This window comes from Fusarium proliferatum (genome assembly GCF_900067095.1).
Source record: "Fusarium proliferatum ET1 genome assembly, contig: FPRO_scaffold005, whole genome shotgun sequence".
In the NCBI taxonomy this organism is placed as follows: domain Eukaryota; kingdom Fungi; phylum Ascomycota; class Sordariomycetes; order Hypocreales; family Nectriaceae; genus Fusarium; species Fusarium proliferatum.
In genome coordinates, this window is record NW_022194794.1 from 1,258,784 (window position 1) to 1,275,466 (window position 16,683).

The 16,683-nt window shown below is 49.9% G+C and overlaps 6 protein-coding genes across 6 annotated transcripts; 2 read left to right on the top strand and 4 right to left on the bottom strand.

Annotated features, from left to right (window-relative positions):
- Positions 1-1,150: 1,150 nt before the first annotated feature.
- Positions 1,151-2,525, top strand: FPRO_10685 (uncharacterized protein; the record flags this gene model as incomplete). The annotated part of the gene is made up of 3 exons (XM_031231675.1): positions 1,151-1,201; positions 1,266-1,805; positions 1,860-2,525. The coding sequence occupies 3 exons, from the start codon at positions 1,151-1,153 to the stop codon at positions 2,523-2,525; spliced, it is 1,257 nt and encodes a 418-aa protein (XP_031081688.1).
- Positions 2,526-3,144: 619 nt separating this feature from the next.
- Positions 3,145-4,658, bottom strand: FPRO_10686 (uncharacterized protein; the record flags this gene model as incomplete). Its single annotated transcript, XM_031231676.1, has 2 exons — positions 3,145-4,167; positions 4,227-4,658. The coding sequence occupies 2 exons, from the start codon at positions 4,656-4,658 to the stop codon at positions 3,145-3,147; spliced, it is 1,455 nt and encodes a 484-aa protein (XP_031081689.1).
- Positions 4,659-5,511: 853 nt separating this feature from the next.
- Positions 5,512-5,958, top strand: FPRO_10687 (uncharacterized protein; the record flags this gene model as incomplete). Its single annotated transcript, XM_031231677.1, has 3 exons — positions 5,512-5,525; positions 5,618-5,725; positions 5,790-5,958. The coding sequence occupies 3 exons, from the start codon at positions 5,512-5,514 to the stop codon at positions 5,956-5,958; spliced, it is 291 nt and encodes a 96-aa protein (XP_031081690.1).
- Positions 5,959-6,837: 879 nt separating this feature from the next.
- Positions 6,838-8,418, bottom strand: FPRO_10688 (uncharacterized protein; the record flags this gene model as incomplete). Its single annotated transcript, XM_031231678.1, has 1 exon — positions 6,838-8,418. One exon carries the CDS (start codon positions 8,416-8,418, stop codon positions 6,838-6,840), a length of 1,581 nt encoding a protein of 526 aa, XP_031081691.1.
- Positions 8,419-11,011: 2,593 nt separating this feature from the next.
- On the bottom strand, positions 11,012-11,673 carry FPRO_10689 (uncharacterized protein; the record flags this gene model as incomplete). Its single annotated transcript, XM_031231679.1, has 2 exons — positions 11,012-11,114; positions 11,168-11,673. The coding sequence occupies 2 exons, from the start codon at positions 11,671-11,673 to the stop codon at positions 11,012-11,014; spliced, it is 609 nt and encodes a 202-aa protein (XP_031081692.1).
- Positions 11,674-12,618: 945 nt separating this feature from the next.
- FPRO_10690 (uncharacterized protein) lies at positions 12,619-14,361 on the bottom strand (the record flags this gene model as incomplete). Its single annotated transcript, XM_031231680.1, has 2 exons — positions 12,619-13,498; positions 13,556-14,361. The coding sequence occupies 2 exons, from the start codon at positions 14,359-14,361 to the stop codon at positions 12,619-12,621; spliced, it is 1,686 nt and encodes a 561-aa protein (XP_031081693.1).
- Between the last annotated feature and the right edge of the window lie 2,322 nt (positions 14,362-16,683).

Sequence of the window (16,683 nt, forward strand, 5' to 3'; positions counted from 1 at the left end):
CCCATTGTCAGCTTGTAATACCTAGGTAGGTAGTAGCTCTCCAAATGCGGAGAATCATTACACAGCACTGGCCAATTAGGGAATCTTCAGGGATAGCAAACAATACTACACAATTACACCACACCACTAGAGCATGAGGAACCGGCATGTAATCACCTGATCCCATCCCACGTACATCACTTGACGCCGAGAGGTGAAACAGGTTGCGTCCTAAGATATCTGCGACAGATGATCCAATCTGGACTCGTCTGACACAGGAGCTGGTTCTGGGGGCTTCAGCAGGTTCAGCTCAATGTGCAATATGCTGTGAATCAAAATTGAACTGTATTAACACATTAAGTATTGGGAGTCACCTCATGGATGACAATACTGGTATTGACTTTCTGATTCCAATAATACATACACTCATTTGCTTTTAAGCAAAGGATCGTCCAAGTGCCACAGAAGAGGCGTTCGAGTATTGGAGTCGAGTCTGCAGTGCATATCCAACACGATCCCTAGACCTCTCAACTGTGAGATGTCAGGCTCGATACCGTGTCTCTCCACCATAATCTATTTACTTCATGCAGCCAGCCGACCTTGTGTTGAACAGACCACTGATGGTTCGCGGCATAAAAGGCATCTTGTCATACCAGATGCAGGCTGATGGTGAACACACGAGGTGGATGGATGTTGATACGCTAGCCTTGTATGGAGCATTTCCTCCGATTATTGTTGTTTCTTTATTAAGCAACCGGTAACATTTGAATGAGATCCTACCCATACTGAAGTACGAACGCAAATATCTGCGTAGAGATATGGCTAAATTCTTTTTTGCTTCTATCCTTCATGTTGTCTCCCTCTTCGCTTACAGCGGGAATCACCCCCAAGACGGGGGCCCCACATGCCCATGTTCCGAAGGCGGGACGGGTGGAGGACTACATGACGGGATGCACCTAGGAGGTAAGGTACGTACCTAAGGTAGGTTAGTACCTTCCATTGGAGCACCCGCCTCATGACACAACCCACTTCATTTGACTTCACCTCACGACAACGACTTATCAATCACAATTGTCGGAGCTTGATAAGCCTTCCACCTTCTAGGGGCGCTACATGCGATTGTTTACTATCTGAGTAATCGATCTATCCCTTCCACAAGCAAACATTCATAATGGGCGATCACGAAAGTTCTCAGATCAAACATAACGAGCATCTGCTGCTTGTAAGTCCGACCTAACCAAGCTTCCCATCACCGCCTCTCCATGATAATTGATAGTCGACATTAGGACCAACCTTTGCTTCGCCTCCCCTCCGAGCTCCTTCGAAAGAACTTCCGCACGGCCCATTTCACAATCGAGAAAGACACCACCGCCCTCAAAACATTACTCAAAGATTCAGCTACCGCGGCCGTCTCCGGCCGCGCATCACAGCAAGATGTCCTTCGTAACATCGACGCAATGGTGTCCCGCATGCGAGGTTTGAAGCGCAAACTTAATGCGAGCGCCGCCGAGGAGGCTCGTCTGCACGCACAAACAGCTGCCCGCATCTCACATCTCGACGAACTATACAAGATGGATACAGTAGAGGACGTTAAGTATGAAACATGGAGTAGGAAGAGGCTCGATCGCCTTCTGGCAGACTACCTGCTTCGCCATGGTTATAAGGATACAGCAAAGGAGCTAGCCGAGCAGCGTGGTATCACCGATCTCGTCGATATCGACACCTTCGTTGCTGCAAGTCGTATCAGGGATTCTCTTCTGAAGCAGAGCGTGGTTGAAGCTCTGGCTTGGTGCAACGATAACAAGAAAGAGCTGAGGAAGACGGAGGTACGTTTCCTATCCTCAACATCTCCGCGACATCCACATTCTAATTATTCGCAGAGTAAGCTCGAGTTCATGCTTCGCTTCCAACAATATATCGAGCTGGTCCGCTCGCAATCCTCGGCGAAACTCACTGAAGCGATTGCTCACGCAAAGAAACATCTCATTCCTTACCGGGCCACATTCCCCAGAGAGGTTCAGCAGGTCTGCGGCCTGCTTGCATTTCCTCCTGGTGGTGCATCCGCTGCCGCACCCTATGGAGATCTGTATAAGCCGTCCCGCTGGGCTGACCTTGCCGACCTCTTCACAACAACCCACAATCAACTCCTTGCCCTTCCTGCAGTCCCACTCCTTCACATCGCACTTTCTTCTGGTCTATCAGCTCTCAAAACACCTGCATGCCACACGGATCCGATGCACTCCTCAGATAGCCCATCTGCCCAAAGCACATCCGATATCGCAGCAGCAGCTTCGACTCTCGGCCACGGCGTTTGTCCCATCTGTTCAACCGAACTCAATGAGCTTGCCCGGAACGTGCCGTACGCTCACCATACCCAGAGTCATGTAGAGCACGATCTCAGGCTCCTGCCTAATGGTAGCGTCTATGGAAGGGACCGCCTTGAAATACAGGCGAGGAAGAATAATTTGCCTTCTGATCAGGTTAAGGACCTCCGGACAGGCGATATCTTCCCAGTTGAGTCACTGAAGAAGGTTTATATCACATAGAGAATTCGTCGCTGGGGACCCCCGACGCACAAAAGAAATTTCTGGTTCGAAATTGGCGTTTACTACATGGACTGGTGTTCTGGCTCTCAACATATTGTACAATACAAAGTCACTGCGAGCCAGGGGCTTAGACATAGCGCTGTCATTCATTTGTGATGGGCATCATGCCAAAGCACAACTTAAATTGGACGAAATAAACAACTTTGCGAAGCTCAAATTCAAAGGTGCCAACTCCTAGTTAACCATACAATACAGTATACAACAGCGGCGCCGACACCAACTGGTACGTATGATCCCGTCCCAACCGTCCATCCCTGTCCTTTTTTCCCCATTGGATTCCTGAAACTTCCGAAAGTCATTATATCAAAATCGTAAACCTAGGCAGAATGCATTGGAGCGGGGAACAAAGAGCATGATAGCAAAGAGGTTTGATATCTCATTGTAAAGACCCACTTCATGTAGAGAAGCCGATAATTATGCTTTTGGCATAACGAACGTTCATAACGAGAGAGGAATAGGTTGATGGCAGAGAGCAAAATGCAAGGCATAGAAAACATTAATACTATCGGTATAGTCCATAGCCCACCAAATGGGCTAACAGCCCTTGGGTCAGGGCCTCTCATCGGTTTCCGCCGAAAGCGAAGTTGCCAAACACACCTCCTCCTCCACCAGGAGTCATAGGCCCAGTGTTGATGATGCCGTTCTGCCCTTGTGGTCCTGGGGTAGTGGCTAACGCAGCATTTGTCGTGTTAGGGGTGCTGGGTCCGTTGCCATTTGTTTGCCCGTCGTTGCCGCTTTGCTGGTTCATCATTGACATGACAAGGCTGGAATTTGAGTCAGGGAAACCCAAGCCCCAGACCTTGCCAACATGCTCATCAGGGATATCACCGGCAAATATCTTATCGCGCATAGAGAAGAAGACCTTTCCGGTGAGTAACGAATCAGAGCCTGCTTGGTGGGCAGAGCCAACACGTTTAATCTTGAGGGTTTCGGCAATGTTCTCAAGTCCTGATTTATGTTCAAACTTTTGCAGGATCTCGGTACTGCTGGGATCGCTGGGTGTAAGAAGACCGGAGTTGTGTAACCTGATGGCGTGCTTCATGAGGTGCTTCACATCGTACGTCATGGGGAAGTAGAGCTTCATCTTGTGGTCAAAGTCGACTTCGTCGTTGGGCAATGGCAAGCACATAAACAGCTTGGTCAGGTAGCCGAAATCGTAACCACCGTGGAACGATATCCACTTAACGTTGTCGTAGCAGATAAGACCTGAAGGGATCATAAGGGAGGCAAACTCGTGAGGATCAATACCATCACGCTCGAGAGCATTAAAGTCGATCCCGGCTTGCTGAAGTGACTCGATCGATTTCTCGTTATACATGTCGTCCTTCAATGAAAACTTGAAGTTGAACTGCCACGAACAAGGGAAAGGAGCATTAGTCGCTGCCCTTTGAGCGGCTGTGCCAAGCTTCAGATCGTTTGTTGGCCGTGGAGGAGGGGTCTCGCCGTCTTCGTTAAAGAAGGTGAGCCCTATTTGTATGACCTTCAGCATATCGACGTTGGTTCGTAGGCATTGATAGTGATAATCGCTCTTCCCTCTGAATCCTCCCATGGGCCTTGAAACGACACCTGGAAATTCGGTGTCCTTTTCACAACCATAAATTAGCACATCTTCAAAAACGATGCTCGTTCCTCAAGCCTTACCATCGCAATGTAAGGATACTTGTCCACCAAATCTCGCAATACTGCCATTTCTTCGTGCAAATTGTGCTTCCATACTTCTCGTATCCTACCCTTGTTGGGATGTGTCCTGATTCCTGGATGTTCCATCAACATGTTCTGGTGAACCTGCCCGTGTTGTGGTTGTTGTAGGGCACCTGCAGGGCCATGGAAACCCATTCTTGCACTTTGACTACCAAACCCCGTATCGGCGAACCCCTGGCCATTGAGGCCGGCTGTAGTAAAAGCATTGCTGTTGGCAGCAGAGAAGGCTCCCAGTTGTGTGTTGGCATTCAGGTACTGGTTCCCGCCCAAATGTCCACCCTGTTGTTGGGCATGGGAGGGGAAGCCACCCTGGTGGTATGGAGCTGCCACAGCAGGCCCCCCGCCGAAACCCCTAAGTTGCGGTGGCGGCATGTGGTTCTGTCCAGGGAAGTGTTGGTTTCTGTTCAATTGCTGTCTGGTGCCAGTGCCTCGAAAGCGTTGGAGGGGTTGCCGATGTCTGGCTCCAGAACGGAGATGCAATGAGTGCGGGTGGTGATTGGCGGTAGTCCTCTGTGATTGGTTTGATTGCGTGCCAGAGCCTGAAGGTTCTGAATTGGAAATAGAGCTCTCAGTCGCTGGATCGACCGAGGATTGCTTCTAACGCGACGATTTGAAGTGATACGTGTTGCCTCGACTACCACGGCCGTTGTTCATTGAGGCAACGCGAGAGTATTGCCAAGATTACCAAGTATTTCCCTGATCTTCTCGAGTGGCTGCGATAGCGATAGATGTCGTCCAATGCTGTCGGTAGTATATGTGATTTCGGTTCAAATGGTGGAGAGGAGTGACGATAGAGATAAAGATATGCGCCGACTGGGTTCCACGTTGAATATGATAGAAGGCTTCGCTAGTTACTCGGGGTCGGCCTCTCCCTTGCTGAGATTCTATAGAAAGCGTCGGATGTCCCTTGGAAGGTTCAAAGTGTGAATAAGTCAACTGATGGCATAGACTACGTCCTCTAAACTCTGGAGGGCAGAGGTGAGGAGGGCGGGTGAATCAATTGGTCCGTGCGTCATGTCGGAGGAACCAGTCAACTTTGATCCGATCCGTGCTTTACCTGCCACGTTCCAGCCCAGTCCAGTTTAACCTACCTACCTAACCTATAGTGACAGAGGGGAGAAGACAGCCAAAATCAATCACTAAGGTCGAATTGGCTTGCTCTCCATTCGCCCATTTCATTTGTCGTCAGATCCAACCACCACCAGAATCTCTCCTTCAGCCCACGATGCTTGCCACGAGGTACGGCGCGCACTCACAGAGCTTCTATTATCTCAATTGGCGCAACCAATCGCTGCGAATGAACTCGGTTTGCTAATATATTCGCCATGTAGAGTGCTACGAGCCGCCGCGGGCGGTCCCAAGCCCAACATCACCGGCTTCAACATGCGGGCGTTCCAAGCATCAACCGGCCAGCCTCGATACGATCCCTGGGAGCGAAAGTCCGTAGTCCCTTGCTTCCACGGTTGCACCGAATAGAGCCAATGTACTGACCCTCCTTCGCAGCGAGGCCTGGCGATACCAGGGTCCCTATACCCGCTGGAACCGTCTCAAGGGCGGTTTCCCCGGTCTCGGCATCGCGACAGTCGCTTTCACCGCTTACTGCGGATACGAATACTTCTTCCTCGAGGACGAGCACCACCACGGCGAGGCGCATGGAGAAGAGCACCACTAGAGTGCATGGAATACGACGGTTGAGGGAGCGGATTTAGCTGGAATGCAACCATCCAGAGGCGAGAAGTTTTGTACATATACCTCCCACGGCGAGGACAGTGTTTGATCAGATTATTGAACCATCAATCAAAAGCATATCAAAACAAGAAGCAGGAGGACCGGCCTTTCTAACATTATCATGCACATGCTGTGGAATTGGAATGAACTTAAAAGCCAATACATCAGAGGCATCAAGAACTTTTGCACTGGACGGGCAACATTGCTTGTTGGTGACACTTGATTGCTAGGTCTCTCCTTTATTTGGCCAACTGCGATGGCTATTAGTGAATGGTAGAAGACTACTGGTATATATGCTTACCCTCTCAATCATCGGGTCGATCACTCATTTACTTGTAAAGCTTGACAGGTGTGCTTTGTTCCTCAATGAGCAAAGCAGAATGAGCATGTAGAGCCTATAAACATATCGAATCTCGATTAGTATGTGAATGTATATGCCACAAGCCGGCTCTCAAGACAGGTAGAGCCGGCTCAAGGACAATGCTTAGGTATTGTTGATCAAGATATCAAATTGATTCAATTTGGGCCCAAGCCAAGGTAAAAAGGTATCTCACAAGACTATCCTGTCTCTATGCTAACGAAGGTAAAATTGGTCCTCAGACCCTATGCAGAATGGTATCAAATGCCCAGAAACGCCACCGTATATCCATTTCGGCTATAGCCCAAAACTCCAATAAAAGAATAAAGAGCGGCCATCCGAGGCCACAGAAAAGGTACTTTATAATCATAACGCCGTTTGCCAAGTGTGATAATGCAACTACTGAGTACCCATCAAGGGTCTCGGGTTAGGTCATCATGATTCGGGTCGCAGCTCAAAACTGTCTCATAATCCGAGACCATTGACAGCATCAAGGGCACCCTCCACCGCTGTTTCCAATTCTTCCACTCTGACCTTCAGTCCCTTGTTCTCGTCCTTGAGAAGACTGACAGTATCCCAAGCCATACTGGCGGTTTGCCCTTGGCAGTTGAGGCAAGTCGCAGGCGCGGGCTTAGGCTTCTCGCTCGAGATGCCCCGGATGAGTTTTTGAAACGCGCCCATTTGAGTGTTGTTGGTGTTTCGAGCGGCAGCACTGCCAGCGGCACAAGGAGGCTCCAGTGTGACGGGCTTAGGTTGTGTAACAGGGCCGATCTCAGATATGTTGGTACAGATTGTTGGGCTGCGGGATCGCGAGAAGACACTAGCCTCATCTACGCTCCCATCATCAGATGAGGTCGAAGTACTCTTTCGCCAGCGCTTTAGTCGATCCTCGTCGACGCCCAGATCTTCTGATACGATCGAAGCTGCCGAGGTAATATTCTCTTTCTCGCCATTAGTCACCTCATCTACACGGTCCTTTTCCTTTGCCAAGCGGTTGAGCAAGTACTCGATCATAGCATCTCGCTCTGCCATCAGGGTAGCCTGTTCCTCGAGTTGCTTCTCGAGCTGTTGGATCCTGGTTTCAGATTCACTCTTGTCGAAATCTTGAATATCACGCTCAGCCTGGAGCTCCCTAAATTCTGTTGTGCGTTGCTCATAAGCAGCCTGGAACTTGCTCAACAGACCAGTGGCGTTCATCTGCAGATTCTTGAAGGCAGATGGCGAGAAAGCTGTGCCTTCGACAGGAAGGCCGTTCGGGAAAAGGCCCTTTTCAATGTCGAGGTTCATGAGGGCCTCATTTTGTTCCTCCGAGGGACAAGCAGTAGGCGAAGCAGTGAGGGAGCCGAAGAAGTTGAATCGAGAAGAAGTTGGTGTGGATGGCTTGGCCGATGATGTACTGCGTCGTCGAGGTTCTGGGGCAGTTGTGGATAAAGGTGAGGGTGCATTAGATCGAGAGAACCAAGTTGAAAAGCCGTTTCGGGGAGCTTCCTCTACAACAGCAGGCAAACTTGGCTGAGGTTTGGAGGCAGCAGGCCTTTTATCGCCAGTGAACGACATGTCGACAGAAAGCGGTCTGGGCTGACCGCTGGAGAGCCTATAGAGCTGCGATTCAACGTCCAAGTTGTGGTTGTCGGCCAAGTTGATGGAGTGACGCAGAGGTGACTGAAGTTTAGGAGAAGTAGGCTCTACATGAAGACCGGGATCTCGGGTTCGAACAGAGGAGCTGGGAGGATGATGAGCTGTCGTAGGAGGTGTCACTGAGAGAGGAGCCAGAGGAGGAGTTGAACGGGGAGTCGACTGAGCAGCGCTGGGTGTCTTGAGAGCAGCGGGGGACAGGCGGAGGGAGGTGGTTTCTGATAGATTGTGGTTTCTGGGTTTGTTTGTCACAGCAGCTCGCCTCCGGGCGGTCGAGGCGCGAACACTGGAGCCATACGACGCTTGGGAGCTCGGCCCCGTTAGACGCGAATGATACTCGATGGGAAACTGTCCATGCTCCTCCTCGGCAGCTCGATCCTCAACGAGCCCCTGGAGATCCAGAGGCTGCATAATCGCCTAATGTTTCGGTTCCAAGGGGTTTGGGAGATTTGATGGAACAGGGGTCCAGAGAAAGGAACCTAGTTTGACAAGCACTAGAACGCTAGTAGCGGCGATCGTATTGATAGATATTAGGTGGATAGCTGATGTGCTTCAAATTGATTGTGTCGAGAGAGGGCGGTGGAATGGTCAGTTTGTGGTGGTAAGAAGAGAGTTGGCGATGGGTGAACGGTGGTTTTTGGTGGGCGAGGAGGCCATAGATATTAACCTTAACACCACAGTTTGTTGCGCGTGGCCGGTTTCGGCTGAGGAGAAGCCGACAATGTAGCGACACCTCAGAAACCAGACCAGACCCTACAGGTACCAGTACTTCCTCCACTCTGCGGATAGTTAGACGGGTAACTATGGTTGGGCAACTTGGGATATGCTTTGATGGTGGATTTGTTTGGATAGAATTGAGTGGTTGAGGTATCTGAGGGGTCCTCTACCTAGTGGCCAACAAACTTGTACCAATGGGGTAATCCTGCAGCCCCAGGTTGACACAGCTCCGAAAGACTATCAGGTCCATCTATAAAATATGACCGTATTTGCATTTCTGAGAAAGACGTTCCAATTGTCCTTGGAAACCCTTTCCGGAATAAACACTGCAAAATGCCGCCTCGTAGTGTCTCACTACCAACAATTGACGAGCAAGCCAGCCGAGCTTGGTAACGCCCTAGCGTTGATCCCTGAATGCTGTGGAATGCAGAGACACGCCACTGTCTCCAGAGGCACTTTATCATTGTGGGCTTGACGTAGCTGGAGGTTGGAGATAGTACGTTCCATTGTTAGTAGAGTCATGAATGACATATTCATGACAATGGTTGGTCAAGGGACCTTGACTCGATATCGGCCTTTGGTGAAAAGCCCTCGTTATCGAATCGAGTCCCTGGAACTGAGTCCATTATAATCAGTCACAGTCACAAGATAAGGCACTGAAGGATCAGTGCAGCCAACCTTGCCCATATAAATCATGCAGTATCACTATCACCTGCATAGCACTACTGCATAAAGGAGCCCTTCCCGAGCGGCTCCAACGTCCCCGCACGTCTTTGTCTTGCCCTGCCCTGTCTGGACCTGTCGTTCTAGGCTGTCCTACACGGGAACCTGCAGAAATGCAAAAGCAAAGTTTCTACCTTAATCTAGGTTCGTAGGGCATCTCAAGCTTTTGGACGCATTTTCGCCCACAAGCCCACAAGCCCGGTCAAACTTAGACCACTTCTTGGCGAGTCCAGGCCGTTCCCTTCTCCGTCTGGTTCCTTAAATTCATCCTAGAACAGGAACACACTTTCGCGCCGGCACGTTGATGAACTCGATTGCCACGATCTATAGCGTCCTGTGGCTGCACAAGATCCAAGAAACCCCGGAAGAGATCTCCCTTCGATTTTGCAAGGCCATTGATGGCTTTCATGGCAACGACTGCCGTGTGTCACTTTCAGCATGGTCATGCTCTCTGATTGTTGTACTGGACATTCTTTTTTTATATCTTTATTCGAAAGATGCCATGTTTGCTTCCTTAGACTGTGGTACTATAGCAATTCTAGACTTGTTTGTTGCTCCTCCCTGGCCGTAGGTACGGTGCCTAGGCAGGGCGACATGGACGGTAAAACTACCTGTGGCGTCAAGTTGCCTCCATCTCAAAGTTGTGGAGTTTGAAGGCACAGTCTAGGCCTAGGGCGCTGGAGTAAAGTCTCCAGAATCTATCTACCTGGTATTTCGGCCGCTTTAGGATGAGCGGTATTGGCGACTATCCATCACACAAATTCCAGCTCTTCCAGCTGGATCATTTTGACAAATGAGAGCCCCGCGTGCCGTTTATACAGACTATCGTCACAATCCTACCTACGGACCTTACTTGAACAGCTTCAATCAGTCTACCTACTCTTATTAGTAGAGCGGTTCCACCATCTGAGCCATTACGCTCGTTTATGGAAACACCAATCTTCTTACTTCATTTGCTTTTGTTAGGTTAGTAGGCTGGCGAATGTTCTGTAGAAACTTGCCTAGTAGCCGACCCAAACTACTAACGCAACGACCTAGAGTTGGTTCTTTGGACTTGTGCCTATAAAGTCTCAGCCTTCAATGCAACAAGGGACTTACTCACTTGAAACTTTCATTGCCTAGGGGTGGAAGAAAATTGGGGCCGTGATCCTAGACAACAAAAAGACTCAAGTAACTTAGTATAAGTTTAGGATACCCTTTAAAATATCAGACCTCGGTCCTAATGGCAAAAAGACTTGGGTGAATTTAGGTGAGGCTTTACTAGCCTCTAAACTATATGCATTTCTTGATACATCTGAAGTTTTCCTGCTCCCTGAGGCCCGTCTACTGACTTCAAAGACTTCACGGTTCCATGGTCACAAGAACTATCATATTGAGAGAACAAGGACAGTGTACTCAAATAGACTCTCTACCATCTACTGGTATAAAGATACTTTTAGCATGCATCGACCATACGCCCAACCGAATGAACTGTAATAATGATAACAGCAAACCAAACTCCTGACCTCACGACATCCACACAACCATCACCGGGTTTTCTTCTCCGTTGTTCAATGGCTGGCCACTATACCTGGCTAGTTAGGCGACTGTTGGGGCCAGTCGGTGTATCCCAGTCCTTTGGTGTGTCCAGGACCGCAGCCAGCAAAGTGATGAAGATGCCGAGCAGCCTAGGGATATGGTCAGTAATTGCAGGCCCCCACAATGCCGTAGTCACACTTACAGGTTGATATATGCCACAATCACTGATGCCTTGCCCAGAGGCCATCCAATCGTGAAGGGGAGGTCAAAGTTGTACGTGTGGGCCCAGGTGAGGTAGAAGATGACCAAGAATATGGAGGTTGCCACGCCTATAACTCGGAAAACGTAGCGGGCAACGCGGTGATTGAAGTACTGAATCTTGGTGAAGAGGAAAAGAAGGGTGATAGAGGTAATGACCCATGTGATACCAGCGAGAACAGCGAGGAACACGTATGGTCGTTCTGAATCATTCATGTATCTGCCTAGCTCAAAGACGACGACAGGATGAAGATCATCTGGTAAAGTGAATGAAGCGGAATCATTATCGTAAACGAGCAGCTTGTTGAAAAGATCCAGTTGTTTCCCCCCGTATTTGCCAGCAGTGACCGCGGTTAGGATAAGTGTAAGGAAATTGGTGATAGCGAAGAGGAATAGGAAGGCCTGAAGGATAATGCCGCCTACGCGGCCAGCACCCTTGGGTTGATTCATCATTATAAAGAACAGAAAAAGTGTAGTGATGTCGGATAATGGCAGATATTGATGAATGCGTTGGGAACCAAGAAAGGGGATGGCAAAGATGATGATGAGAAGAAGAAAGGCTCAGAGGGGATCGAGAAAATTGGTTATAATCATCCTTCGATGCCCGAGCACCTTCCTTCATCTGGTACCTACCTACTAACCTACCTGCCTACTATGAATAGGAGATTGATGGGGGCAGTTACAAATGATTTCACGAGGGGCAGAATGAAAGCTGAGGCTCCCGTCCTAGATCGTTATCTGCAACTTCCTCGATACCTCAGGTATTCGAGATACCTTTTGAAGGGAGGCACCACCTAAGACTGAGTTGCCCTCAAGATTCTGGTTGTCGCATTAATAACGTAAGGTATCTATCTGCATGCTGTTTTGTGGTGCTGAAGTTTCTCTAATTGGATGGCTGTGACCTTTACTTCTTCCGACGAGGCGAGGAATTCGCCCCAGGCAGGGGGTTTCTGTTCTTTTGGAGTTGAGATATCTTGCTGTCTTCGGCCATTTCACTAGAGAACCGTTCTGCAAAACTTAGGTTCAGGACATGGGAGGCGATCGTGATGAAGGTACCTATACGAGGAGAAATTTTACCTTGGAGGTACTAAGGCAAGCAACAAACGCCCATTGAAGGCAGCCGTACCTACCTATACTCAATGCCTACGGCAGGCAGTTCCAATCACGTGTGAGGGGACTTGTAGGAAAGTTCAACATCAGTCTTATGTAGACCATGTAAATGCGACTCAGCGAGAGATACTTTAGGTAGGTAGGTAGGCCGAACAAGTAAAAGGCTCCCAGCACACAATGGTCAGCCAGCACCTTCTAACGGGTATATTGCCATAATTCCTTAAAACTGAAAGCCAAAGACCTGGATACATTGCAACTCCGTCTATACATATTTTACAAACCATCTCAGCGCAACTCAACCGAGGGAAAGTAGCGAGGTCCTGCAAAACCTCGAGCCAAGACAGACTGTATGTCAATATTACTCGTGGGATCGTGATGGGAGCTCCACATCTTGAGAAGTATAAATCGACCTGATATAGGGGGGTCGAAGCGAATTGTGCATTTGCTCTTCTTCTTCTCTATGTTGAAACGGGCATGCGGAGAGAGCAGTTGGCCACCGCCAACGGCTCGAACGGCGTCTTGCGTAGCAGAGGCGTGAGCTTCCCAAGCTTCTGTCAGGGAGAAAGATCGGTTGGAGCGATCGTAATCGCGATCCCGATCCCGATCCCGCTCTCTTTCTCTTTCCCTCTCTCTTTCGCGGCGGCGCGAATATGGAGGATCAAACCCTGGGCCGCTAGTATTAGCAGCACTACTGTAGAGGCGCCAGTGGGAGGGATGGTGGTCATCGAGATATTCGGGATCAAAGGGGTTACCGCCATCATCGGAGTCAGAGTCGAGGGTTTCAAAGGGGAGGGAGCCGATGCGGTTCGGCGCACGGCGTAGGAAACGAGGGCCGTCAAAGTCGTCGTCTTCATCGTCGCTGCACTCAGTAGTGACTTGGAAGTCGGGTAGGTTGGACGCAAACTCTTCAGGCATCTGTGGTGTCCGCGTTTCGTGATCATCGGCGTTGGTGCGGTAGGGGTATGCTGGCCGAGACCTCGTGGTCGTAGTGCCATTCTCATGGTGCTGTACTGATATTATCTCAGTTGGGATGGGCTGAAGAACTCTCGAGTCGCCGTCATGAGTTGGTTCATTCGTTGGCTGTGCATATTGAATTTGGTACTGGGCCGTCCGGTTCAGCACTTCGTCTTGGCTCATAGCCACAAAGACCATTCCCTCTCTCACGCTGTTGCAGAATTAGCCATGTTGTCCGGATCATGCCGTGGTGCATGGGACAACATACGGATGTGAATAGTTGGACGGCGCAGGCGCCTTTATGACCAGCTCCTGGAGAGTAAAAACGGTGCCACCCTGATGTCTCAATACTATGTTGCATCTGTTCCCCTTTGTACAATACACCGAGGTGTCGTTTTTGAGGATATTCTCAGCGGCGTATGATAACTCATTGGAGAACATGCCTCCGTCACAGCTGACGATTTCCATCTTGAGGTCTCCTTGCTCGACCTGGCCATACTTGCCATAACGAAAGCCTCGTAAGGCCGGCGCGAGACGATCGGAATCCAGCTTCCGGCGCTTGTGCCGTCGATTCGAGTCAGGGAGATCTGAGGGGCGGAGTGAAGGAGAGAAGTTGGGCGGCATGAGCGGAGGGGTAAGGCTCGGGTGGTGCTGGAGATCGAGAAGGGCCCGCAGGTGCGAGTTGGCTTCCTCGAGGTGTCGATCGAGGTCTTCGAGATTGGAGGGTCTGGTGTTCTCGGTGGTGGCGGCGGCAGCCCGCATGCGGTCAGTACGTCGAGAAGTCGGCCAGCCGTCGTCCATGGGCCGTTCGAAGTCGTCAAAGCCAGAGCCGGGACCCGGCGCTCTGTTCTCCAGGTTTCGGATGCGGTCGGCGCGGCGTGAAGCGGCTGACCAATGCCGGGACTGAGGGCGGTTAGAGGATGTCGGCGAGGGGCTGTCTCGGTCACGATCCCGCTGGGCGTGGGCGAGGGCTCTCAGAGAGGGCAGTCGAGGCGGTATGGGAAGCGGTGGAAAGTCGTCGAGGGGTTCTCGTGAATGGCGACGGTGGGAGTTTGAACCCGACCGGCCAGACATTTTGTATGTATACGTATTTGTATGTATGAATTAATGGGGGGTTTCACTAGTCGGTGGGCGGTTATGGCTATGGATATGGCTCTGACTCTGACTCTGACTGTGGATGTGGATGTGAGTTATGACGTGGGGTTGAACTGAAGCGAAGCGAAGAGGCTAGAGGAATGGCCGCTGATGGTCCCGTCTTTTGTCAGATGAAATGTGACCAAAATAGCAATGATGATGATTTGGAGAGTGGTCGTTAATCGATGTCGTCCAAGGGACAGCAGTCAAGCAGTATTGGCGCACGGTACACCTTACTCGCTAGGAGTAAACTCGTTGGCCTCGCCGTGAGTTGAGTGAGAAGAACCCCCGAATCACAGCCTGATTTTGGTGTCTTCTCGATGGCGACAATCAATAGTTGAGCAACAGGCTAGGTAGGGATTGGATACTGTGCGAATGACTCTGCCGTGGGGGTTTTTATGTCAGTCAATCATTGGCCTTTGCTTTTCGCTGAGCCGCCCTACCTGTCACTTAAGTCATGCTCAACCTTGACATAGGTAGGCAATACAGGTGTTATGCGCCTTTTTTCTGTATTTATGCTCTCTGCCTAGCAGTTTTTTTCTCTTGCTGTCAAGGTTGTCTTCCAGTCCAAGGTCAGGCGTACCACGGCACATGAGCCGTGACTGAGTAAAAGTCGCCGTTCGTTGGCGGGGGCGAGCGGAGAGACGGCGTGGTAGCAGACGCCAGGAAAGATGGATATTCGTCGATAGCTTAACTTGGCGGTAGCGGTGAGATATTGCAGCAAATATTGAGCTAGATACGGAAGGCCTTAGGAGAAAGCGAACAGATCTGTTGTAAGTTGTGAGAGGTGACAGTTGTAAAGAAGTGACAGAGCCAGGGCTGGACTGGGCTGGGCTGGGCCGACTGACCTTTTGAGCCATGCATGATGGATGGTAAGGTATGGGGGATAATAAAGGCGGTAAAAAGCCACATCAAGGGATATGCCACAATGTTGAGTCCCAGCACTGTATCCGTTCGTCCAGAAGCTCAACTTGAGCAAAGTCCAGGTTCTTATGTGCACTGTAGTCAGGTTATAGGCAGTGAGAAACCACTATAGAACCCCTGGTCTGGTGTTGCAGCATGGCTGAACTCGTACCAATTATGTGTAACATTGTGCGAGTATCATGCTGTATTCATTCAACTACCAGGGCAAATGGCAAACGGCCCAAAGCAAATGGTGACCTGTCAATCACATACGTTGTGCATTCTTGGTTGTTCGTTGAACCGAATGCGTGAAGCATGCACCTAAGAAGTTACTTACCTATGAACACTACAAAGTTCTTTTTTAGCGACGGTCATCTTCCTTTCAGTCTGGGAGGACATAGAAGAGGAGATACTTCTTAGATACCTCGTATCATCCCCCTGCAGCCTGTACGTGATATGCTTGCATCAAGTAGACTGAACGCAAGTCATGTCCCTGCAACACCAACTTCTTGACCCAGTTAGCCTCGTTCTCTCTATAAGGAAGGTCATGATATATCCAAAACCGTATAGTTAGTTGCTGTAAGTAAGCCTGGTAAGGAAGTCTTTGTTGGTTGGAGGCGATTAGTACTCTTGCACGTGATACTCAGGGACCCTTTGTGCCTGCGATCGAGTTCCCGCCTGTCGGGACGAAATGATGTGGTTTCGATTCAACAAATAGCCACGACCTGCATTGAAATTTGAGCAAACTCCAGTTATTTATCTAAGATGCAGTAGATGACTTGAGTTTCTTTCACCTGCAGCATACCTACCTGGTACTTACAGAGGCATACTCTGTGTTCTTCACTGTATATTCAGGAATCTCTAAAATCTTGACGTTACCTGATTCTTAGGTCATGCATCGCCTCAAAGCAGCAGCCTTGAAATAGTACCTAAGGTACTACCTAAGGTAGGTTCCCCAGCGCGGTAGGTACCTACAGTACAGAACATAAGGCACCCGACCTTACCCATGTCGATCTCACTAACAATTTCATACAGCCAATCATTGCAGAGCTATCTAGTCCAGCTCACTCACTACCTAAACAACTTCCAGGGTTAGAACTCCTTGCGTGAAAGCCAAAGCCAACATTCGACCACTCAAGTTGTGATAGGCATCTTCAGCCTCTTTTTAGCCATCAATCAAGCAAACAAGACGAGACAGGACAGGACAGGACACACCTACCTACCCGTGGTCCTCTCTCAGGTGGATTCTCGCGCCGTAGATGAAAAGTGCTTTTGTTGACCGAGAGAAGCTGAATCTCACCCAGCAGGCTGGGCCTTTTCTATCACGCGTCTTGGCCTCGTCTCATCCATAACAAGCCC